The 26,988-nt window shown below is 43.8% G+C and overlaps 1 protein-coding gene and 1 long non-coding RNA gene across 3 annotated transcripts in view; one reads left to right on the top strand and one right to left on the bottom strand.

The window, feature by feature from the left end:
• Nucleotides 1–353: 353 nt before the first annotated feature.
• On the bottom strand, nt 354–10,622 carry LOC103181186. Its single transcript, XR_488182.1, has 3 exons — nt 10,541–10,622; nt 5,759–5,870; nt 354–463 (listed from the first exon to the last, which is right to left on the bottom strand). It is a non-coding gene; the product is annotated as an uncharacterized LOC103181186 (long non-coding RNA).
• A 14,230-nt stretch (nt 10,623–24,852) lies between these two features.
• znf830 (zinc finger protein 830) overlaps nt 24,853–26,988 on the top strand; it is a 28,017-nt gene continuing 25,881 nt past the window's right edge. The window contains 2 exon segments of one of the 2 annotated variants that reach the window (NM_001292562.1): nt 24,853–25,005; nt 26,526–26,625. In NM_001292562.1, coding sequence (NP_001279491.1) covers nt 24,887–25,005; nt 26,526–26,625 — 219 coding nt within the window. In that variant the 5' untranslated portion in view covers nt 24,853–24,886. 2 annotated transcript variants of the gene reach the window in all.

Raw genomic sequence — 26,988 nt, 5'->3', positions numbered from 1 at the left:
CAGTTTCCCTAGCACCATTCTCTACTAATGAAAATTTCCCTAAGTTGGTCCCTGTCCTGATCCCCTTGGTGCATCTCTATTGTTGGCAGAATTGTTGTGTCTTCTAGGGTGAAGACAGATGCAAAGTATCCATTTAGGGACTCTGCCATGTCCTTATCCCCCATTACAACTTCTCCCGTCTCTGACTGAAGTGGACCTACATTTACCCTCACTAGCCTATTCCTCTTAATATATTTGTAAAAACTTTTACAATTAGACTTAATATTTCTATAAATCTCTCAAAACCTGGCAGACTCGAGTTCTCCGTCTTACCACATTACCTGACTGCCCAAACAATTCTTCATATTCGGTTTGTAAGTTAGCTGCGCTTGTCAGGGTTTCATTGATTTGCTTTCCAATGTCTTGTAATGAACTCAGGACACCGTTTTGATTGTTTATGGTATTCCTCAGGGTGCCAGATGACCTGTGAGTGACAACATGAAATAGTTATTCAGCACCAGTTTGTCAAGACCTTGAGCTTTACCTCACGATTGGTAAATCTTACAGTGTGTCAATACTCAAAATAATGACATGGGAGACCCATGAGAATGTGCCTCGGTTGAATGTGGATTCACATAGAACACAAATCTATTGTCTGACTGTGTCTGCTGTACCGCAAGCATGGTACCCCTGGTTACTGGGGCTGACTCGCCAGTTTCCTGCACTAAAAACAAATGTCATCAGAACATAACATACATGCACACATCAACATGCAGGAAGTGATGTCAGCAGCCACCTGATAGCCCAGAAATCGGCAATTTATGTTGCACTTTGTTGTATGATATTGGACGCAGATCACCACATTTATGATAGTTGTCTTGTAGTCAAAAAAGTCACATGATCCAGAGGCATGAAATTCTACTACTTAGCCTCTGAGAGAAATTTTCCCTAATATTTAAGATTGTACAGAATTGTGAAAAGTTCTTAAATTCTGTGTTAATTGGAAGCTGGTTGTTTTTAAGAACAGTGCAAAACCAGCTTCCAATTAAAGGTTAAATTTAAGAATTGTCCACAATTCTGCCCAATCTTATATTTTTAAAATAAAAATGGTCTTACAGTAAAGACTGAGTGGAAATTTGGGTCCCAGTTCTTGAAATTTCTCAAGGCATAAATGATACAAAAAGATATTATTTGACCTTGAGCGCAAAGTTAGAAGGCACAGGCATATTTGGTCTCTATAAAATTCAAACCCGCCTTATAACATGGTGTAATAAACAGCGACACCGCTCCATCCTTCTACACCACAGTGACATCACGGTGCATGTGCTCAGAATGCTGTCTGACTCCGATGGCACATATTGCACTGCAAATTGCAATGATTTAGCCTTCACTTACTTAAATTGCATTGTCACGCTTCAAAACACATCTTTGAAGATATTGTGTTCAATTGCATCACTATAATTAGATCTGAGGCGTTTTGAAGCATGACAATGCACTTTGAAATGGGATGAGAGATTACAAAGGCACCATGTCAGGATTTAGGATTTCATGAATTTAGGAAGAAGAAGTGGAACATACGTGCACAGTGAAGGAATGTGCTTTAATAAAGAAAAATAATTAGTGTGAGACTCTTGAGATCTCATTTAATGCATTAGTTTGAAACTGTTATAACTGTAATTAATTATAGACTGGGTTGAACCTCACCTGAGACTTTCATTTGATTATGACTAGAAACAAGTTATTCCACTGTTGTAGAGATCGGGGCTGGCTGAATTAGGAACAATGTACAAGCTCCGGGCACTCTACCTTAACATACTTAGATACTTGGGAGAAGAGGTAAAGGATGATTCCAAAACATAGGATTCAAAGCTTGTTTTTAAGGAGAAACTCACAGACAGTGAACGTATTTTCGTTTGACAAAAGAAAGTTGAAAGGCCAGGACATCCAAGCATATAAAAATACTGAGAAGTACTGAGATAGTCTAAATGCAAGGAAGCCACAGCCAGACCCTGTTACACAGTATTCAGATATGTATGTAACAAGGCGGCACTGTGGGTCCGCAGTACTTTCTGTGTTCGGCACGCTAGTGTAGCTTTCTGGTGCAGAAGGAATGTTGGCATCCCAGAAAGTACTGGAAAGACTCACAGGTTGTCAGCCTCCGGCAAACATCCACACCCAGGTTTGATCACATCAGAAGTAACATCAATGCCTAATGCCCTGAAGGACTGACTGACTGACTGCATTTCAGGTCATTTCGCTGCCGTTGATGTTATTCCTGACGTCATCAACCTGGATATAGTTTAACCACTCGTTCTAAAGTGAGGTATGAATTTATGGAAAGAAGCCACCACAATAGCAGGGTCTAACTCTATTCAACTCATATTGGGAGCATAGACTGGAGGTTATGAACATTAAATTTGCAAGTATATAATTACAGTGAATGAATAACATGAATTACAAAGGCATTTTCCCCCACACAGCATTGAACAGTGTGGAATAACCTCCTGCTCTGCTGCGTTGATTAATATGTTCAAATGCTAGCTGGATAAATAATAATATTATTATAGCTGGATAAATATCTCAGAAACTAGCAGGATTGAGGGCAGCAAGAGTAAGAATTGTCTTCTTAGTAAAGTTTCCAGTAAAGCGCTCCAGGACACTACCCTGGGTGAAGGGCGCTATATAAATGAAAGTTGTTTTGGTGTTTCTTGGTAGTTGAAGCGCCATGAGACGTCTCAACGATGTGGTAAGGCGCTATACCAAATGCAAGGATTATTATTATTATTGAATCTGTTTACTTGATGGGCAACATTGTCTGTGAGTTGGATTCAAATCGTACATTTGTTGTAGCAACATTGTGTGTTCGGTAGTGAATTGTGGAGGGAGGGGAGGGAAAGTGGAGGGGAGGCAAAGAGATGGGAGTGGAGAAGAGAAGGTTTGGGGACGGTAGGAGTTGAGAGAGAAAAGAAGAGAAGAGGAAGGGAGGGGCGGGGAAGGGAATGTTCTTTTTTAAAATGTAAATTGTGAAATAGTATGATTTTATCATACAATTTACAGATTATTGATATGTACAAAATAACATGAATAAGATCTTATAAAGTACTCAGAGATTCTGCGGGCGCTATATAAATGTAAATTATTGTTTTTCATGTTTACAGATAGGGAAATGCCTAATGACTCGCTCTATGGTGATAACAGTTGCTGAGAAGACAACACCCATTTCAATAGAAAACATTTGCTGAAAGTAAACTTTCTGGAGGTTATTGCCGTTCATCTAAATTCAGGTTACTGTTGTTCATCAACAACAACAAGATTCCATTTATTGAGCGCCTTTCACATCGGGAGGACGTCCCAAGGCGCTGTACAGTTGGGTCAGGACCCGAGCAGGGGGAAATGGTCAGGGTGAGGGGAGGGAAGGGAGGGAGCGAGGAGGGGGTAGAGAGTCGAGAGGGGAGCTGAAGGCACGGTCAAAGAGAAAGGTCTTGAGACCGGCCTTGAAGGAGGAAAGGGAGGAAGCGGCGAAGGCACTGGGGATGGAGTTCCAGAGCCTCGGGGCTGAAGGCCCGGCCACCGATAGTAGGGCGGTTGGGGCGGGGGATGTGGAGCAGACCGGAGCCAGAGGAACGGAGGGTACGGGCGGGTAGGTAGGGGGATAGTAGGTTGGAGAGGTAGGAGGGAGCAAAGCTGTGAATGCATCATTGCAGAAGGTGGTCAAAATCGTGGAACCACCTACCCAAAACCAGTTTTGCACCTTGAGCACCTTCACCACAAAGACAGCAGAAGTTTAAAGAGAAAGCTCCACCTTCTCAGAACAAAGATGGGCATTATATGCTGACCCCCATTAGCATCATCTATGCCCTGATGAATTTTTAAAAAAAGATTTGCTTCTGGATCAAATCATAGGTTTCCCTCATGTTGGTCAGACCCATTTCAAAATCCCCCGCCTGAACAACGTCCGAATCTCGCTGCGTGACGTCATTTCCAGGCACCATTTTCAAATGCGCCAGTATGTGGTAAGTATAGTGTAAATTTTACTATCCTTCTGCTACCTTGTCCTCCCTCCTTTCCCTACCTGGCTCTGGCACCTAAGCCATGACTACCATGCCCTCTCTTCCCCCAACCTGTGCTGTCTCCCACAGCCTACAGGCTGAGGCTGCCCCACTGATCACTCGCTCCTGGTCTGTCCATGCTCGTTTTGGCTGCCGACGCGAGCCGCTGCCCCTGAAAAAGTTCCTGCTCCTATTCCCCCACTCTCCGCTACTCCCACTCTGTCCTTCTCTCCCACTGCCCTCCTCGACTTCTCTCTCCTGGACCCCACCACTATCTCCTTCTGCTCCAGCCTGGGCATGCCTCCACTCTCTCTCAATCCCTCCGCCTTACCTAATTCTGGAAAATATTAGTCACAGATTGGCAAGGGCCAAGGCTTGGGGACCTCAGAGTGTGCAGTCCCCAACAGCGGGTACTGACGGAGACTAACTAGCTAAAACCACATAGCTTGCCATTGATATTGCTGTTCGGCAAGCTTTCCCGCTGTTCGGTCCAGCTGACACCACCGTACCCATTGCTGAGTCCTTGCCCCCAGTGACTGGTCTACCCTTCCAGGTCCTGCTGATGAGCCAGGCTGGCTGTGCTGTCATCAGCAGTGCCCTGGAATACTGCAGACCTGCCTGGCTCATGAACCAGACTAGAGACCCTCACAGAGGGCTGTCTCAGTTCTGACATTCAATTGCCAGGCATGTCACCTTGGGAGTCAGTTCAGCTCTAAGGAAACCTGTTTACCTTCCTCCCCCTTGTATTGTATTGAGGATCATTTGTGCAGAGCAAACCTTGTGAAACTGGTTTTGTATGTGTGATATTGAAAGTAGGTTGGATAGAATTACAGAAATGTTCTTGTACTAATAATCCTGGCAGGTCACAAAATGTTTTCAGCGGATTGCTTTTTGTTGGAGATGGAAGTGCAGAGGAAGTTGTGTCTAGCCTATTAAACCATTTTGTCTGAAGATTTGTGATAATGAAGAATTGTGAAAACTTTCTCAATTAAGTTTTAATTTCGTAGCTGATGCCAGGGATATTTTAAGGAAACGTCACTGTTCTTAAATTATAATATCCTTGCAATTGTTTACTCTAAGATTGAATACTATTGTTCTATGGTTAACTCTAACCCAGTGACTGGTCCTGGTACGCAGTCAGACACTACGTACAGCACGCATTACAGTCACGGAACACCTATATTTTAATATTCTCAAACTAGAAGTTGCAACTACAGCTGACACTTTACTTTCAGTCCATTTTACAGTTGAAAAAAAAGCTTAAAGTGTTTCATAAAAGCCCACATAGTAAAGCACTGACGTTTTTTCAATCTTTGGGTTTCACAAATAATTGGTTTTGTTTTTTTTGAATATGAAATCATCTATCACAAACCAAAATTGCAATTGACACAATACATCCCAACTATCACAATTTAGACTCCAATGTTACAACAGGGGAGTCTGCTTCTGATGGCAAGCTAAGCAGTTTGTGATTTTAGCAGTGTGAATTCCAGTAATACCGCAACACACACTTTGTCCCAAAACCTTGGCTCTTTTCAATTTTCACCTAAATTAGTTTTGAATTAGTTATTCAGCGTGTGTCCCTCTAGGGAGAGAGTGATTCTATTCTAGACACTAGGACATTTCCATGCGTTCTTGCCTCATGTACGTGTAAGCATAGTGATGAGTTTCTGCGATTGTCAGACACGCTGCTGAATAAGCATTGAGGTAGAAAGCATTGGGGTCAGTACCTTGTTTTCTGAGACATAGCATCCCCATAGCAATGGGAACCCTCGTCACAAAAGAGACTTTGAACAAATGGGTAAAGTCCTCCACTGGGCAAGGTACGAGGCTCCATGTAGCCTAAAGGAAAAAGAGAAAGCATTTCATATTAAAGACAGCTTAACCTTTACATGAATTACCTGTTAAAAGTGTGTTTTTTAAAAAATAATTATCACTTGAGTTTTAAAATATTAATTTTAAAAAAATGGGGGTGGTGTTTCTTTGCAGGTTTCTTAATTAAAAAATCTGTAGTTATACATTTTCTAAAATATTTGATGCTTTAGAAATTCAATTAATATGACTTTCTTATCTACTGAGATGAATCATTACCATTTGACGAAAGAAATAAACTTGATGAAAATAAAGTGAAACACGGTAATTAAAATTAGACAGTGTTAATTCTAGTGTGGAGAAAAGAGAATAGAATTTTTTAATTAATAATTTCATGTATTCTTGTAATGTTTCTTTAGAAAGAAGATAGCGAGCAGTGTGATTTGGTCAATCTGTGGATCATCTCACTGTCCTTTTACCTCTGAGGTCACATTGATACATTCACTTACAAAATACAGTCACTACACTTTACAGTGAATCCTTTCAAGCGCTTTGAAACATGGAAGGTGCTATATCAAATGCAAAGAATATTATTATGGTATGAAATTAGTCTGAACAGTCACAATCCAGTTCCCAGTGAGCAGGCTGACAACATAAAACTATTGCTCAGAGAAGATGTTGTGTGGAAAATGAATAAGTCACACTTTCTAGTAAAGAATGCAATTCTGATAGAGAGGTTAAGGCACTTTGTTGAGGATAAACACTTTGCACCTTATAGATGATTTATAATATTAATAATAATAATAATCCTTTAATTTAATATAGCAATTTAGCACACCTTCAAGCACAGCAGACTAGACAAGCTCTTTTCTCTTTTCAATGCATGGACACAAGGCAGGACCTTGGTTTAATGTCTCTTCTGAAGATTAGCATCTCTGACAACACATCACGACATGAAGCTTGAACCCACAGCCTTCTGACTCAGATGCAAGAGTGCTACCGAATGACCAGGCTAACACACATACAGCTAAAAGTGATTATTTAATGTAATGATTTTTTAAATATATTTTTTTCAATTTTGGGGGCCAGTCAGATAGACTACAATGGTTCTGTACATTCCTGTCTTCCATTGATTGTATTATTTCCAATAAAAAAATAACTGGGAAGCCTGATTTATATTTCCCACTCTGAAACTGCAATGGCTGGGAGCTGAGGAGAGAACTGCACAATGAAACGGGAAGAGCTCAACTAAACCATCAGGACGTGTCAGTTTGTTTTTACTGTTATTAAATAGCCGGTCACATTATTACCTTTATTAACATTAAAAATTATCTACTAAAAGTTCTTGGGCAGTCCCATGCTTCAAATTATGAGTAAAGGCCAAATCCACTCTCACTGAAATGCATTTTTTGCTGATTAAACTTCAGCAGGATTCCAAAGCAGACACTCTGGTCTCAAAATCATGGCTCTTGCAACTTGTGCAGAATACTCTTTGGAATTAGGTAACGAGGATGTATCCTTTTAGGAAAGATTGCACATGGACATATGTATTCCACCAGATATGGAAACTTCCCTTAGTTTACAATGGAATGTGCACTCTCTTCCTGGGGGGACACATTCTCATTACCTAACTACTGGAGACCCTTATAAGAAATCATTTTTAATGGTTTGGATAATTTTAAACATAGCATTCATTAGGTTATCCAAAATAAATTATCACTGCTTGTGCTTATATGAATATTGTTTATACTGAGCAGTGCAATCTGAAATGCACCAAAAAGAACAGCATAACCGAGACATAATTACATGTGACTGAGGAATTCTTAAATCTGACACCAAGTAGAACATTTTAATACTGTTCTAGTTCCAGTCATGACCCATCCCCTCAAGATTCACAGAAAAAAATGTAAGACTAAATGTAAATAAATTCTATACTTTGAATTCTACCTCACAACTGAATTAACAATGGGAAAAAAAGCAATGGAGTCAAGGCAAAACCTTTTTGGCTGTCTATATTCTAGAGCTAGGTGGGTTTGCAGTACTTGAGGCACTGCTGATGACAGACCAAGACAGACAGGTAAGCAGGATGTGTCCCTTCAGGAACAGAGTGCATATGAGAATTTTCATGTGTAGGTGATGTGCATGGAATTATCATCCTAATTGGCACAAAGAAAGGAAGTGGTATCAATGAAATCCTTTATTTTAATATTCAAATAAACAACTGCTTAGGGAAAGGACACATTTAGTAAAATGTATATTCAGACAGCCATGCACATCTGCCAAGTTTTACAGAGCTTTTCTGAGTTCTCAGCAAGATTATTTAGGAGCAGATAAAGATAAATAATTGCTCCACTTCTGGAAGAGATGTTAAATCTCTCCACCAATAATATTTGGATTAATTTCAGTAGCTGATGTCATCTCACTGAGGAGTTTCAGCAGCCTCAACTCCTATAACACATAGAAAGAGAAGTCCAGTGCCTGCGATTAATGTCTGTGTGGAAAGTACAAAGCCTCAGAGGTGTATCATGGAAGAGTGAAGGTGGAGAAGGATAGGGTGGTCAACAGTGGCAGAGAGTGTGAGGAGGACAAGAAGGCACAGGGAATCAAATATTAATGGGGTCAAAAATGCACTAGTCGCAATATCATGTACATAGTATTAAGTCCTGATGATAACTGGATATGTTGCATGCCAACCACAGTGGAATCCTGTAGTTTAGTGGTTAGACCACTCGTCTCGCAAGACCTAGGTTTGATTCCCGGCAGGGCAAAATGTTGGGCAAGTTTTCTACACTCCACATGCCTCTGTTTACCGAGCTATAAGTAGGAACCCGATTGCTAGTTGATTGGTGAATCACTTTTTTGCAGGGTAATAATTCCTTTTTTTAAAAAAAAATTGGTCACTCAATCCATGACTGTTTGTGGGACACTGCTGTGTGCATTTGGTTGCCACATTTTACCCCCAAAATATACAGTCAATTCAGTTTACAGTACATTCTGTGAAGCACTTTGAGACGTCTCAAAGACACAATATCAAATTAGGGATTATTAGTAGTGGTGGTAGTAATCCTGTGATTTACTTGCATCTGGATAGGTTGGAGAACAGTTGCTGTGGGTCAGCATTATACACTTCCAGTTATCAGCAGGATTGGATATTTTCAGATCATTTATCTATTTCAGATCATTTATCTAAGTCTATCCAGGTTGTAAAAATTGCACTTTCCGTTTATAATAATAATAAGTGGCATTTAAACCATTTCTCTACATAGGTCATTCTATACATATATAAACACAGAAGAATCAGTCTATTAAAGGGGCATGGCTGCCAATGTACAGTAACTTGGAAAACTTTCACTGATGTTTTATAAGCAGACAAAATAATTTGACATAATTCGATTAAAACATTATTTCATTGCTTTGTCTCACTTGCACATAAATAAAAAGCAGTACAATACTGGACATTTCTCATCCTAAATTGTGACAATATGCCTTTAAAACTACAAAACAATGGTTTGTAGTGCAGAATAATTATTTCCTGTGACTGTGCATTTTTGTCCAATTTAGGTGCAGAATATTGATGCCATTTGCAAAACAACATTCAAAGCAACTGAATAAAGTGAACCAAGAAGACACAAAACTATTAAAGGAGCAATTAATAGATCTCCTTACAGCAACTTTTAATTTTTGAGTTTTGCCCAAAAAATACAGTCAATCCTCTTTACAATATATCGACTGTGAAGAGCTTTGAGGTGCCTCAACAACGTGATAAGACATTACATCAAATGCAAGAATTATTATTAATTTCATCAAACTGTTGCTGATATAATGGTGGAATATTTCTATTCGTTATTAAAGCTGCAGACGTCAAAGAGCCGCGTACAACTAGATTGCGGCCAGAATGAATTTTGGTGTCCGAGTTCATACAATGTCATGTTTGCAACTGCTGTAACCAAAGCAATATCACATCTGGCAATGAGGCTTGCATACTGCTGACTGCAGCCCTGCACTGGGGAGAATTCTGAATTCAGCGGAATATGTGGAACTCTCCTGAGTTTGGATGGGAGACTCTTAAGCATGGTGATAGGTTTCCACATTGATCAAACACCCCCATCCCCTTGAGAAAATAATTCTGCCCTTCCGCAGCTAACCCATGCACAGAGCTCATATACCTAGGTTAACCTATTTAATGTTATCAAAGAATCAGTCGTGACAGCCCCCTAAGGGCTGGCACTGAGTGCAGCCTTTGCATTGACTCAAAACAGTCTAAGTTTACACTGCAGCTTCTCAAATTGTGCCCTGCACTTCATCCTGGGGCTCTCGACAGGTGGGGTGTGTTTTTTTTTAAAAAAAAAAGAAATCTACCTCCAGATCCAGGTGCCTTTCAACCTGAAATTGTAGCCCACCTTTTGCAGTCAGTGTGTGCACCAGACATTCATCACTTGGGGCACACCATTGCCACAAACTATTGCCACAGAACAAGTCGGGGCAATTGCCCAGTCCTACCCCTGATGAGAAAGTTGTCCCCAGCAAACCAGCACTCACTTGCTCCAGTAACTAACCACATGTAAACCCGCAGATGGGAGTGCAAGTGGAGTTGGCACTCTGCAGCCCTGAGCGTGACATGATCGATCTGTACCCATCGATCTATTGATTTCGCGCCCACACACACAAAAAAAAAAGGAGAGCAAAGGGGATAAACTCACAGTTTGCGCGATGTTTCAGGGGGTTCTGAACCCTCACCCCGGCCAGGATGAGGAACAATAAACATGGCCAGACGATCTCGGACAGTGACAGCACCTGAAACACAAGCAAAAGACCCAAGTGAGTGACCCCCACCCCAATGCTGAGCTGTGGAGAGAGATAGAGAGAGAGAGATAGAGAGAGATAGAGAGAGAGAGGTAGAGAGCAGCAGTGAGGGCAGTGTGAGGAGTGGGGCTCAGGGACCCACCGGCTGCTTCACACGGCAAAGCCAATTCTTCCAAAATATGACTTTGAACTGACGAAGAAAGGTCTTCATGATGGCACCCGGAGTGCTTTCCCCTCTGGGAGGGACTGTTCAAGTGCCCGCGATCTCCGTGTCCCCCCCGAGCTCGGTGTGTGTGTGTGTGCGGGTGTGTGTGTGTGCGGATAAACAGTTGTGCGCTTGTCGCGGGCGGCAGGTCGCAGCCGGAGTGTGAGCCGCCAGTAACCACTCACTGCACTGCACTGAGGGCAGAGGACTGAGGGAGGGACAAGAGTGACACAACACCTGAAACCAAACCACCTCCTCTCACCTGCACCTGCACCGGATTGCACAACCCCCCAAAGTGCCCACACACACTCCTGTCAGCCATGTGGCAGTCGGGCTCAGTCCCTTCTCTGCATCCAAAGGTTGTGGGTTCAAGCCCCAATGTTGGGAGGGATGTTGAGCCACAGGCTGTTGTGAGTCTGGTCTGGGGCTGACACTGCAGTGAAGTGCTAGATCTTACTGCATTGCCCTTTGAATGAGATGTTAAACTGAGATCCCATCCGGCTGTTTGGCGGACATTATAGATCCCCCCTTGCCATGATTCGAAAGAGAAGGGCGTTTCTCCTGATGATCTGGCCAACCATCATGTTTTTTGGTGGGGCTCGTGCACAAATTGGCTGCCATGTCTGCCTACAAATTCACCAACACTACACTTCACAGTAAAATCCCGTGAAGCGCTTTGAGACTTCTTAACAATTTGATAAGGTGCTTTATCAAATTGAAGGATTATGAGTACAGTATTTATGTCCTCACGCAGTCTTTTCTCATAAATTGCAACATATGAAACATACCACTAACGTCAATGTTACTAGAGTTTATAGAGTACACAATTTTTTAAAAAAATAAAAAACACTCACCTGTTCTCGCTACATATACCTAAATATACTGTATACACCAAATTGTATGGGTAGAAAGTAACAATGTTCACATCACATGATTCTCATGCAACTTTCCTTGCTGGAGAGTTTATAGATGATGTCAACTATGACAACCTTGTAATTGGTCATTTTTTTTAAAAAAAATTAAAACGTAATGACCAATTTTATCTAATAAAACCAATTCCTCTTTTTTTCCTTCACCTTCTGATCTGTCTCACTTTGAACTTGATTTTTTCTAATAGAGGAGAGACTGGAATAAGTATTACAAGATATTACAGATATCTTGTGTTCAGAAGAAAAAAGATATCTACTATAATGAGGGGCAAAGGCTACAGAGTATGCAGACTATTAAACTTACACTGTAAGTGCTGAAGTAGAAGATGCAGGATGTCCTTCAGATGGCACATTAAACCAAAGCCCGATAGCTTATTCAAAAGTATGTTAACGAAACCCATGGCACTATTCAAAAAGAGAAGAGAGTTTCTCCTGGTGTCCACAATACCCCAAATAAAACTGGTCAATCCCTTCATGGCTGGTTGTGGGACATTATTGTGTGCAAATTCACCCACATAAATAGTCCCATCACTTTACAATAAATCCCATAAAGCACTTCAAAACATCTTCCTGTCATGAAAAGTGCTGTGTCAAATACAAGAATTATTATTATTAATAATATAGAAATGTAAAGAAGAGAAAAAGATCACTGCAGTCCATCTGGTCTGTCCCAAAGTAAAATAAACAAACAATCTTATTTCTCATCCTCTCCATAGACATGCACAGCACAGAAGAAGGCCATTCGGCCCATTGTGTCCCTCAATCAATTTCTTCACCCAATAGCTCTCTAATTTCTTTTTGAAATTGTTGACACAATGTGCCTTCCAACCCTCCACCCCCCTTCCCCCACTCTATTCCATATACAGTACAGTATTTACTGCTCTCTGTCTAAAGAAGTCAAAATACCCATCAGGATCTTGAATACTTCAATGGGATCTTCATGAGCAATCTATTATATGTGAATATTCCCAGCTTCCATAGCCTCTCTTTGTAATGGCCAATTCATCTATCAATTCAGTTGTCCTTTGCTGTACCCTTACTGTAATGTGGTGACCACAATTCCAAAAGGTACTTTAGGTGGGACCAAACCATTGTTCTGCAGAACCTTCCAGTATCACTTTCTGTAACTTCCTGTAACATAAATTAACAGTTTAAAATCAACATTTCTCAAACTGGTTTAGAGACCTACCTCTTTTTCTATACTTTTGACCTCTATAAGCTTGCTATATCGCCAAATCAGTTTTGTTTAGATTCCCGGATAACATAAGCTACATGAGCTGTACTGTACCACACCTAGAATTGTGTATAAGTCTAGTTGTTGCGACATAAGGGGGCCGTCCAGTCCAAGAGGCAGTGAGATACAAATGAGAGAAATGAGGATGTAAGAGGAATTAGCTATAATAATACTAATAATTTATTGCTCTCTGCCTAATAATAATAATCCGTACATTTGGTACTATGCCTTTCAAGTCAGAAAGACATCCCAAAAGCACTTCACAGGACATCCTGTAAAGTGCAGTGATTGTGTGTTTTGTAGATGAACACAGTAGGCAATTTGTGCACAACCATATCCCATAAAGAACCATGAAGTGAATGACCAATTTTATTTGGGGATCATTGGCCAAAGGTTGATATGTTAAACTGAGATAGCACCTCCAACAATGAAGGACATCCCAGCACTGCATTGGAATGCCAGCTGAGACTCTATGAGTTGTGAACAATAATTAGACAAATAAGGACAACAGGCTTGAAAGGAGACATCTCAGAGGGGAACTTATTGAGGTATTGAAGCTCCAGCCTGCTTCACGTCCCTACCTCGCCCGCCGCACCATTGGGAGGTGAGCCTTCAGTCACTCTGCCCCCACCCTCTGGAACTCCATCCCGCAGTCCCTCTGCCTCACTCTCTCCCTTGCCTCACTCAAGACCCATCTCAAGACCTACCTCTTCGACCGTGCCTTTGATCACAACAACAACAACTTGCACTTATATAGTGTCCTCCATGCAAGGTAGTGTCTCAGAGCATTTAAAACGAGGTATTTCAATTCCCTCATAGGTATGACCTGGACTGCCCAGCCCAGGAGGAGAGGATTTAGGTTCTCCCTCCTTCTCCCCCCTGCCCTCCACCCTCTTTGATCCCCAGGTTGGGTCCAAAATATTGACTGTCCAGTGCCTTGCGACGTCCTCCCGACGTGAAAGGCGCCATACAAATGTAATTTTGTTGTTGTATATAATATTTTAAATGGAATTGAAAATGTACACCTGGAATAATGCTTTTGGATGCACAAGGCAGCAAAATATGATACAGGTTTAGGTGGGAAGAAGGCAATATTGAAGACAGACACCAGGAAGTATTTATTTACCCAGAGAGCAATTAAGGACGGGAGCAGGTTATCAAAAAGGATGGTTGAGACTGGACTCATCTGGGGGAAAAAATGATTCTGTAGTGAATATGGTGAGTACATGTTGGGTATTCTGGATGAATGAGATCAAATGGGCCAAGGGATCTTCTTCATCCAAACCTCTTTTATGATCTTGTGATATTGCAAAAAAGGGTTAACAGATTGTTCATTCGTATATGGGAAATCTAAATTGCTCTTTGATAGTACAGCACTTCCAGCTTCTGTGTGCTCCCACTAGAATCCATGAGAAATCTGCAGTATTACAACATTGTTTAGTTGACACTTGTTGCGTGTTTCTTGCAAAGATGCAGAATGCTCTGACCAGAAGATTCAGAAGAAGTGGAGATTCAGTAGCAGTTGCTTACATTTCACCCAATAGCTGTCATCCAAAGCCTCAGAATTTCATCATCAGCTATTCAACAGCTACTTTCATTCTGGTGAAACAACCTACACAGGATAACTTGCAGGTATGAGCCATCTTGATGTTCTAGAGGTCTATGTCCAAAGCCAAGTATGAGCCTTACTCAATCTCCTTACTTATTTACTCCACCTCGCCCCTCCCTTGCCTCCTTTAAGACCTGTCTCAAGACCCTCCTCTTTGACCCTGCCTTCAATCACCCTCCTACCCCTACCCTCCCCCCATCCCTCTTGATCCCAATCACCAGCTCGGATGCAAATCCCAGCACCTTGGGACATCCTCCTGATGTGAAAGGCGCTAATCAAATGTAATTTGTTGTTGTTTGTCGCAGGTCCTCATGTGAGGCAACTTGACAAAGAGATAAGTTCTGCTCAGGTCGTTCAGAAGTACTTTTTGAAGCCACTTACTAATAAATTTCATATTGTCACATTGATTGTTTCCTTGATTATTGGAGGCGCATTACTCTCCCCTCCCCCACGCCCCACATGTAGTTCTCAATTATAGCACCCACACAGTTGCCTGTCACATTGTTCATCTGGTGGGTGTTTTCGACTGATTAGTGGAATATCTGCTAGTCTGAGTATTTTGTTTAGTTAAAAGTTGTCTTTTAACTAAGCTGTGGATTCCACCACAGTTTATGGAGTCCGGTAGCTTAGTGGTTAGAGCCCTCGCCTCGCAAGCGAGAGACCTGGGTTCAAATTGTTGGGCAAGTTCCTTACTCCACACGCCTCTGTTTACCCAGCAGTAAGTAGGAATCCGGTTGTTAGTCAATTGGCGGATCGCTTTTCCGGGGCTAATAATTCTTTCAAAAAATAATAAATTGGTCACTTCAATCTAAGACTGTTTGTGGAACGTTGCTGTGCACAATTGACTGCAGCGTTTTGCCCACAAAATATAGTCAATTCACTTTACAGTATATTCTGTGAAGCGCTTTGAGACGTCTAGAAGACATGATAAGGCGCTATATCAAAATGCAAGGATTATTATATCCCACTAATCAGCACTGAACTGCCAAGTTAACATCACTTTGCATAGACAGCAACAAGGTAACCTAGAATTCATGTTTTAGCCTGGCTATTCAGTGCCAGAAGCTGAGTACATCACAGTTCCGGTTAGAGACGTCTCAAAGACGTGATAAGGTGCTATATCAAATGCAAGGATTATTATTATTATTAGAGTGAGCCTATAGGACACTTGTACTATAAGTGGAGCCATGTTATACTGCGGATGTTATATTAGGGTTGCCCTGTATTTGTTTTTATTGTAATGTATTCACTGGAATATCTATCAACAAATGGCTTTTGAAAGGTTGAAGGTGGTTGTATTCCACCTCCTGTGTTAACTGCTGCAATTCAACCTCAGCATCTGGTGGGAATGAAGTCATCACACACTGAAGCCAGACCTGAAATAAAGCAGAAACTCGGGTGGAGCCTTCAAAGAAGTCAGCTATCAAATATAAAAACATCACTAGCCCAATTCTTGACGCTCTTTCACACACAATATTGAAGATTTTCATCTTGGATTGGGGCCTTGCAATGCCATTTAACCCCGTTTATCCTTAAACCAAGGTCCATCTCCTTGTCCAGGTGGATATTAAAGATTCCCGTGCCACTATTTGAAAACAGAAGGGAGTTTCTCCCTTCTCCATCCCAATTGTCCTTTAAACCTACAAGCCCCCAAATAAAATTGGTCCATTACTTCATGCTTATTTGTGGGACATTTCTGTGCATAAATTAATTGCTGATACCTACAATATACACAGTCACAGCACTTTACAGTATATCCTATGAATTGCATCATCCTAACTTGAAAGGCGCTTTAGCAAATGCAAGGATTATTTATCTTCTAAAGCAAAATCTGAGTGTCTGCTCCCAGGGTTGAATACAGCGTTCTTGCCAAGCTGGTGGGTAAGGATGGTAATTCCCACATTTTTAGGTGGCTTTGGGTGCCGCTATTATTTAGAAATCAGGAAGATATTGCAGAACAAATGTGAACTCTGTTGCTTGAGGAGGAATGGAATTATTATTATTACTATTATTACCGGAATGAGCCATTGTTTCCTAGCTTTGCTCTTCCTGCACTATCTACATGAACCCTCCAAACTGGCTTCTGCACTGCCTAAAATACCAAACTATCTTGGTCAAAGTCACCAATGACAATCTCAATCTCATCAACCTGCACCTCTCGGAGCCAGTGCGGAACGTCGGTACCTTGTTTGACTCCCAAAAGTTCTTTAAACCTCACATCCATGTCCTGTCCCTCTCAGCTTGCCTCCACTTTTATAACATTGCCCGCTTCTGCACCTACCTCTCCCCTCGGGCTCTGGCACTCTTATCAATGCATTTTATCATGCCCAGGTTAGATAAGACTAAATCTCTACTCACTGGACTAAACACCTAGGCCCTTCGCAAGCTGCAGACTATTCAGAACTCTGCATCCCATTTTCCTTACCATACTCAGCTCTCTGAGCCGATCACCCCCGTCCATGCCTGGCTCCACTGGCTCCCAATCCCTCAGCAGATTGAGTTCAAGATCCTTGGCTTCCGTTTTAATCCCTTTATGGTCTCTACCACTTCAACCTACCTCTACGATCACTTCAAACTGTCGTGACCTGCCGCTCCCTTTGCTCAGCAGGCACTAGGCTGCTTCACGTCTCCAGCCTTACCTTCCTTACTATTGGCAGTTGATCTTTCAGCCTTTCTGCCCCATTCTCTGGCAATTTGTCTCTCCAACTTGCCTCCTTCCTCGCATGTTTAAAGGTCCATCTCAAGATAGATCCGTCAATCATCTTTCCCCTCCCATCCAATTTGTCTCCCACTCCCAGCTCAGGTGCCAAGCCAGGACTGTCAAGCACCTTGGGACATTCTCGCAATGTAAAAGGAGCCATATAAATGTAAATTTGTATTGTGTTGGAATTATCTTCAACACCCTAAGCAAATTAGTTGATTGGTTAACCCTCCATGTTAAATGCCTGTGAATAGGAATATGGGTACAGTTAACAGCAGTGAAAACACTTTGGAATAGGAGAGTGTTTTTTTTAATTGCATGAATATTAGGAAGCAAAAAGTGCATTGTTCTCATGAGCAAAGCATTGCTGATTCAGTACTATTAAAGTACCCACTCAATGTTTGGAAAAGAGAAAATTGCACTTTAAAACAGTGTAAACAAAAGTCCAGAAACATAAACAAAATGCAAAATACTGCAGATGCTGGAAACCTGAAACAAAAACAGAAGTCGCTGGGAACACTCAGCAGGTCAGGCAGCATCTATGGAGAAAGGAAAGGGAATGATGGGTTAAAGAGGTGTTAATGATGCAAAACAAAGTGGGGCTGCAACAAAACAGGGAAATAGAGGTGTTAATAATGCAAAACAAATGGGGTGAGGGGGGTAATGCAACAAAATAGAAAATAGAGAGAGAAGAGGTGTGTCTGGGACCCAGATGATGCGGTAATGGTCACAGAAGAGGGGGAAGGTGAGAGCTGTTATGGCCTGAAATTGTTGAAATCAATATTGAGGCCAGAGGGCTGTAAGGTCCCGAGCAGATAAATGAGGGGCTGTTCCTCGAGCTTGCGCTGTGGCTCATTGGAATAGGATAGGAGACCATGGATGAAGAGGTCAGAGTGCGAGTGGGAGGGAGAGTTGAAGTGGCAAGAAACTGGAAGCTCAGGGTTGTGCTTGCGGACAGAATGGAGGTGTTCGGAAAATCCGTCACCCAATCTGCGTTTGGTCTTCCCAATGTAGAGGAGACCACATCGTGAGCAGCGAGTGCAGTAAACTACATTGGTGGTAGTGCACGGAAATCGCTGTCTCACTTGAAAATTGTGTTTGGGGCCCTGGACAGTGATATGGGAGGAGGTGAAAGGGCAGGTATTGCATCTCCTGCGTTGGCATGGGAAGGTGCCGGGGGGAGGAGATCAACTTGTTGGTGGTGATGGAGAAATGAACCAGGGAATCTTGCCACTTCAACTCTCCTTCCCACTCGCACTCTGACCTCTCCATCCACGGTCTCCTTCCAATGAGACACAGCACAAGCTTGAGGAATAGCACCTCATTTATCTGCTAGGGACTTTACAGCCCTCTGGCCTCAATATTAATTTCAACAATTTCAGACCATAACAGCTCACCTTCCCCCTCCTCCTCTTCTGTGACCATTACCACATCATCTGGGTCCCAGACACACCTCTTCTCCTCTTCACACCTCTTTAACTCATCATCCCCTGTCCTCTCCCCCATTTTCCCCTTTGTCTTCCTTGCCCTGCCTCCCCCTTTTCAGTTAGCCCTTAAAAGCCTCTCCCTCCCAACGTGCCCCAATTCTGACAAAGGGTCATGGACCAGAAACATTGATTCACTTTCCTTTCTCCATACATGCTGCCTGACCTGCTGAGTTTTTCCATCTCTCTCTGTTTTTGTTTCCTATTCCATAACTAGCATCCCACCTCTAACCCGCTTTTCTTCTCAAAGGTCCTAGAATGAGTCGTTGCTTCCTAGCTCTTTCCTTTCCTGCACTCCCTGCATGAACCCCTCCAATCCGGTTTCCGCTCTCCCCACAGTACAGAGACTGCCCTGGTTAAAGTCACCAATAACATTCTGGCCATCTGTTGTTCTCTCTGCCCCCTCATCCTTCTTAATCTCTCAGCCACCTTCGACCATTCTATTCTTCTCCACCACCTTTCTTCCCAGCTCCAGCTTCATAGTCCTTTCCTGGTTTCGTTCTTATCTATCCCAATGTATCCACTTTGTATCTGCCAATGGCTTCACCTCCTGCGCCATCATGTGCAGTGTTCCTCGGAGCTCTATCCTTGGTCCTCTCTTTAATATTTATATGCTCTCGCTCAGCAATGTTATTCACAGACTTGGGGTTAACTTCCACATTTATGAGGATGACACTCTCAATCTCTCCATGACACTATCTCTCTGCCTCCACCTTCAATTCCAGGACCTATTCTGATCTATTGCTTGTCAGACATCAAATCCTGGATGAGAGCTAATTTTCTCCAGTTGAATGTTGACAAAATGGAGGCACTCCTACTTGGCTCCTGTTAGCACCTTCTCACCTTAGGCACTGACAGCATCACACTACTCTAGATGCACACTCCACCTCACAGAGCCAGTGTGGAACCTCAGCGTCTTATTTGACTCAACTGTCCTTTAAACCTTACATTCATGTTCTGACCTGTTTAACTTTCCCCCACATCCCCATACCAGGCACTCCTCCCTGGTCTCCCTAGTTCCATTGTTAACAAGGTCCAAAATTATACAAAATTCTGCTGGCTGTGTCCTCACCTATACAAACGCATGGATCACTGTGGACACACATTCTGGGAAAATTAACTTATAACAACAACAAACACATTCACAAAACAAGATAGTTGAGATTTTATGAAAAGGTTAAGGGAGCCTTGATCGTGTTCAGAGAGAACATCGTTGGTGACTTTGACCAAGGCACTCAGTGCTGCAGAGAGGGTGGAAACCAGATTGGAGGGGATCATATAGGGAGCTGCGAGAAAGGAAGGAGTCAGATGAGAAACAACTCATACAACAACAACTTTTATATAGAGCCTTTCATGCAGGTTAGTGTCTTCGAGTACTGCACAGTGGCAAGGTTGGACATCGAGGAAGGGAAAAGGAAGTGGGAGGTGACCATAGGTGCACTCTGCTTACCTAGTTACAAGCACCTTGGAAAGGAAAGGTAGGTTAAAAATATGTTGGTAGCTGGAGAACATAGTGAGGGGTTGGGGGAAGGGAGTGATGATGGCAATTTTGAAAAAGGAGATACTGAGTCAGTGGATAGGGAGAAGATTCACATGAACAATAATGAGGAAACTTTAGAATAGCAGCCTTGCAAATCTTGCAAGGACAGATATAACAAGTTGGTCCACATTCTTTAACACTGCGTGAGGAAAATGAAATTGAAACAGATATTTGCTGCAATCATGTGTTAAAAGGATTTGAAATTCTAGAATTTGTTTGTCAGTCAGGTGTCTGGCACATGCAACAATAGCCTCAAATTCAACTTTATTTTGTATACCCTTTTGTATACCTTTTGTACACCCTTCACACGGTAGTAACTATATTGGGTAAATAAATTATATCTATTATAATAACATTACAAGCATTCTGTAATCCAAAACTCTCAAAAACAATTACTCTCTTTAAATTGATTCCAGAGACCTGGGTTTGATTCCCGGCAGGACGAAACCTTGAGCAAGTTTCCTTACTCTACATGCCTGATAATAATCCCCCAAGAAAAAAAACAGGAATAAATTGGTCATTTCAATCCACGACTGTGGGACACTGCTGTGCGATATCGGCTTTTGCATTTTGCCCACAAATATACAGTCAATTCACTTTTCAGTGTGTTCTGTGAAGCGCTTTGGGACGTCCTCCCGACGTGAAAAGCGCTATATCAAATGTAAGGATTATTATTATTTACAGTCTATTCTGTGAAGTGCTTTGAGACATCTAGAAGACGTGAAAAGCGCAATATCAAATGCAATTATTATTATTATAGTCAGAACTCTGCAGCTCGTATACTGTCCCGCACCAGGCTTCACCACCACATCACTTCCACCCTCGCTCGCCTCCACTGGCTCCCCATCCCCCAGAGGATCGAATTCAAGATCCTCATCCTCATCTACAAGGCCATTCACTGCCTTGCTGCCTCCTACCTCTCCGACCTACTATCCCCCTACTTACCTGCCCGCATCCTCCGTTCCTCTGGCTCCGGTCTGCTCCACATCCCCTGTCCTAACCGCCCTACCATCGGTGGCCGGGCCTTCAGCCTCTCAGCCCCGAGGCTCTGGAACTCCATACCCCAGTGCCTTCGCCGCCTCCTCCCTTTCCTCCTTCAAGGCCGGTCTCAAGACCTTTCTCTTCGACCGTGCCTTCAGCTCCCCTCTCGACTCTCTACCCTCTCTTCGCTCTCTCCCTTCCCTCCCCTCACCCTGACCATTTTCCCCCTGCTCAGGTCCCGACCCAACGGTCCAGCGCCTTGGGACGTTCTCCTGACGTGAAAGGCGCTCTATAAATAAAATTTTGCTGTTGTTGTTGTTGTACACCACCCCCTCCTTCCACCATGGCTACTACCACTCCCCCCTCCCCTACACTGCTTTGTCCCAATTACTCCCACCTCCCTCTCAACCCCCATCTCCAGATGAAGCCCACCACCTACTGCCTCGATCCCCTCCCCACCCAGCTGCTGGTCACACAACACGCCCCTCCTCTCCCCCATGCTGGCCGACATAGTCAACCAGTCGTTCTCCTTAGGTTCTGTTCCTCTCCCCCTTAAAACCGCTGTCATCACTCCCCTCCTCAAAAAAACTACCCTTGACCTCTCCAGCTTCACAAATTACCAACCCATTTCCAACCTGGCCTTCCTTTACCAAAGCTCATTAGCGACACATTGTCGCTGGTTGGCGACACATTGTTGCTAACCAGCTTTGCTCTCACCCTCTCCTTCCAATCCCTTCTTGAGCCCCTCTAGTCTGGTTTTCGCACTGCTGATAGCACAGAGAGGGTGTTCATTAAGGTCAGAAACAACATCCTCGCTCTCTGAGACCAGGGCTCCCTCTGCCTCCTCGAACTCCTGGACCTCTCTGCTGCATTCAACAGTTGACCACACCATCCTCCTCCTCCCTCATCCACCTCAGTGGGACCACACTATCCTGGTTCGAGTTCTACCTAACAAACCGCCTTCACTTTATCTCCTCAAACGGTTCTCCTCCCGCCCCCACCCGGTCATGTTTGGTGTACACCAGGGCTCCATCCTTGGCCCCTGCCTCTTCCTCATCTATATGCTCCCTTTTGGCAAAGTCATCCGCAGACCATGGGGTAAACTTCCACGTTTATACAGATGACACACAAATCTACTTCTCCTCTAGCTACGACTTCAGTTCCGCCAATGTTCTCTCAGCTTGTCTGGTGGACATCAGGGCCTGGATGAGTGAAAACTTCCTACAACTCAATGTTGACAAGACGGAAGCCATACTCATTGGCTCCCATCAACGTCTTCTATCCTGCGGCTCTGACCTCCTCAACTTCCCATCTATCCTTCAGACCCACCGAACCAGTGTGCAACCAAGGTGTCAGGTTCAACCCACAGCTGTCCTTCCTTCCCCAATTCCGGTCCCTGACCAGGACCACCTTGCTCCACCTCTGCCACATTGCCCGCCTCCGACCGTACCTTACCCCAGATGCAGCTGAAACTCTGGTCCATGCGTTTGTCACCTCCCGACTGGACTTCTCAAATGCCCTCTTTGCCGGACTCCCCAACTCCATCATCCACAGGATCCAACCAATCCAAAACTCCACTGTCCACACTCACCTGTACTACTCTCCATACCCCCATCACACCAGTTCTAGCCAAGCTCCACTGGCTCCCCATCACCGAATGGATCGATTTCAAGATCCTCACACTCGTTTTCAAATCCCTTCATCCCTGGAACCTCCCTACCTCTCTGACCTGATTACCCCCCAACCCAAAACCTGTTGCCTCCGCCCGACTGGCTCCAGCCTTCTGCATGTTCCCCACGCCCTCTGTTCCACCATTGGTGGCCACTCTTTCAAGCACTATGCCCTGAAACTCCGGAACACTCTTCCTCTATCCTTCCACCTTGCCCTTCCTTCCCCATTTTCAGCTCGTGCCTGAAGACCTTCCTTTTCGACGATGCCCACGGTTACCTCCCCCTCCCACCAGCTCGGAGTCATGCTCTGCCACTATCAAGCGCTCTAGGACGTTTTCCTAGGTGAGGGCACTACATAAAAGCAAGTTGTTATTGTTGTTAATCTATTGGTACATCGCTTTTCCAAGGCTATTAATAATCCCTCCCCAAAAAATTTAAAAAAGAATAATTTGGTCACTCAGTCCACGATTGTGTGGGAGTTTGACTGCCAGATTTTGCCCACAAAAAATACAGTATATTCTGTGAAGCGCTTTGAGATGCCTCAAAGACATGATAAGACACTATATCAAATGCAAGGATTATTATTATTAGTAAAGTCCACATTCTCATCACCAGGACCACTTAAATAGAATAGGGCATTGGGCATATCAATGGCAGATAAAATTTAATGAAACAAAATATAAGGATTCATTTTGATGAAAAAATTCTGGTAAGGAGTATGATCCAGGGGGATGTGTGGTGTCTACAACTAATTGACCCTGTCTTCGGTTGTGTTGGCTGGAAGAGGTAAAAGCGACACTCAGGTTTCAGAAGCGGGAGTCGTGGACCTGAGGTGGACCTCAGCTTGTCTCATGATCTCAGAAAGATCTCAGCCGGAGCTGTCTGAGGGTCCTGGGGTATCTTTGAAGGTCCCAGCCACATCATGGAAGTCAGTGGCATAACAATACACCTGGGGCACCCTAACCTACTCTTGCACCAGGGCCCCCTGGGCCACTGGAGAGACACATACAACTGAGCGAGAGAAACAAACTGACAAGAGACAGACAAAGACCCATAGTCAGAGACAGAAAGAGGGGGAGACAGACCCATGTTTACGCTTTTAACGAGCATAAACATAAATAATAAAAATAAATAAACAAATAAAAAACAACAATAATTTGGTCACTTCAATCCAGGACTGTTTGGGGGACACCGCGGTGAGCAATCGGCTGCCGCATTTCACCCACAAATACACAATCAATTCACTTTACAGTATATTCCGTGAAGCGCTTTGAGACGTCTTGAAGGTGTGAAAAGCTCTATATCAAACGCAAGGATTATCATTATTATAGAAACACACAGACAGACACACACACACAGACAGACACACACACACACACACACACAGACAGACAGCTGGAGGGAGACACACACACACAGAGCTGGAGGGAGACACACACACACACACACAGAGCTGGAGGGAGACACACACACACACAGAGCTGGAGGGAGACACACACACACAGAGCTGGAGGGAGACACACACACACACAGAGCTGGAGGGAGACACACACACACACAGAGCTGGAGGGAGACACACACACACACACACAGAGCTGGAGGGAGACACACACACACACAGAGCTGGAGGGAGACACACACACACACACACAGAGCTGGAGGGAGACACACACACACACACAGAGCTGGAGGGAGACACACACACACACAGAGCTGGAGGGAGACACACACACACACACACAGAGCTGGAGGGAGACACACACACACACAGAGCTGGAGGGAGACACACACACACACAGACACACAGACAGACACAGACCGTGGGGGCGGGGCCGCTATCAATCACAGTACGTCACACGGCGCGTCACCGGAGGTGCGGGTGGGCACAAGATGGCGGCGCGGGCGGCCGCGGGCCGGAGGCCGGTGAAGCAGCAGGAGCTGCGCCGGCTGATGAGAGACAAGAAACGCGAGGCCCCGACACACAAGAGGATCCAGTCCCCGCTGGCCAGATATCCTTCAGCCCGAGAGCGAGCGAGAGGCCCCGAGCAGAGCGGGAGGCCCGGGCCTGTCACTGCCCTCACTCACTCACTCACACCCCAGCCCCCAGCCCCCGGGCCTGGTTTAGCCTCTCCCCCCCCCCGCACCCTCACTCCTGCCTTCATCTGCTCCGGGCCCATCATTATCATCATCATCATCATCCCGCCTTGTACCCGGGGAGTGGAGGCTCACACCACTATTGTCTGTCTGGGCTGTTTCTGTGCTGTAATGTTTTATGTAAGGACCTATTTTTTCCCCCCACCCCCACCCCTTCCCAATGTCCACTCTCTCTCTCTCTCTCTCCGGCCGCTGGACACCCGATACCCGTTCATTCCCCTCCTCGGGCATCCCTGAGACTTCCTGAGCCGTATCGTCCACTCGCCTCGTGGTGCGTCAGTTCTTCCTGGGAAGGAGTTTCTCACTGACTTGGCCAATGGCTATTCTCGGCCGCCCAAGCCATGCTTAGCGGGTCAACCAGTCTTAGTACTGGGTGTGCATTTTAAGTTGAGGACTGCCTGCCGTGATGTTTTACATTCATATATAAATGGTGCTCAGTCAGCTATGATTTACTAATCGGCTGAGAGGGACCCTGCAATTTCAGTTATTTAAATAAAAATGTGGTCTGACATTCTCTGACCAGCTAGTGCCTATCCTGGGAGGGAGAAGTGGTCAGCAACATTTCTTTGGAGCTGAATGGCTCTAAGGGGATGTGCTTGGCAACAGAAGGTCAGAATTGCGTCAGTGAGCTTTGGCTGTACGGTTAGTTCTTGAGCCAGCCGGGTCCCTCCAGGGAGCAGATTAGGCAACCTGATTCATAGCCCGGACTTTGAGAGGCTGACCAGTCACTGGGGGCAGGGTTTCTTTCCACACAGCTCTTGTTAACATTGCAAGATAAAGTCCCAAGTGGGAAGGGTGGGCCTAGCTGGACAAGCAGTGGGAAGCTTGCCAGATATTGCTCTCAACAATAAGCTATGTGATTTTAACTGGTAAATTCCAGCAGTATCCCCAAAGCACACGCTGAGGTCACCTAGTCTTGGGGCTTGCTAACCGGCAGCTAAAAATATTCTCTGGAATTGGGTAAGTAGGGTGCCCTCCACTCTCTGGTGGGAGTAAGTGTGCATTCCTTTCCAGACACACAAAACGTTAATGTGTAGATGGCATAAATTTGTGTCTAGTTTGGATACTCTTAAGCATGTGAAGATTTTCCACGTATCATGCTCAGCTACCCAAAAATACTCTTATCAGTAATTTAAAAGATCCTTTTTTCTAATTATCACATGTATCACTGGATAAAATTCATTACTTGGGCACTGACCGTTTTGCAATCTTCCCACCTTATTCTACTGCTTCATTGGCATTCATGTTTGGTTAGTAACAAGTGAAGCTATAGTGTTTGAAAGAAATGGATGAATCACAAACCCTTATTTGTGTTGTAACTGAATTTTGTTCAAGATGATCAATGATTTATTCTTCCTTAACTCAGTTCATGAACATATAACAGTTTGGGTCATCTCAGTTGCGGACTTTGCGCTACTCCAATAAAAAATGAATTGTTGTGGCAGACACACATTCTTGGGAAACAGCATAAAGAGGTAAGTACAATTATGAAAGGGTTGTAAAATTACAGTGCCAAGTGTAAAGGTTGAACTTGAATCTCCAATATTTTGTTTTTTTTTAATTTTGTTACCATAATACTGTATAAAAGACTTGTGGCCCAAATTAAGGCACATAGGGAAGATGGACAGATAACAAAGTGGATAGAGGAATGGCTGAATGGCAAGTGGAAAATATTTGGAATTGAAGGATTTTTTTTGATTGGCAGATAAATAGATAGTATGCCTCAGGGATTGGTGTTGGCACCTGTTTAAATGTCAATGATCAGATGCAGTTGAGCCAATGATATTTTATTATGATATGATAAAGGTGTGTAAGATAATGAAATAATGGGAAAAAAA

This window comes from Callorhinchus milii, unplaced genomic scaffold, assembly GCF_018977255.1.
Source record: "Callorhinchus milii isolate IMCB2004 unplaced genomic scaffold, IMCB_Cmil_1.0 Scaffold2, whole genome shotgun sequence".
In the NCBI taxonomy this organism is placed as follows: domain Eukaryota; kingdom Metazoa; phylum Chordata; class Chondrichthyes; order Chimaeriformes; family Callorhinchidae; genus Callorhinchus; species Callorhinchus milii.
Note: the sequence above shows the minus strand (reverse complement) of the source record. Positions and strands in the feature narration are given on the sequence as shown.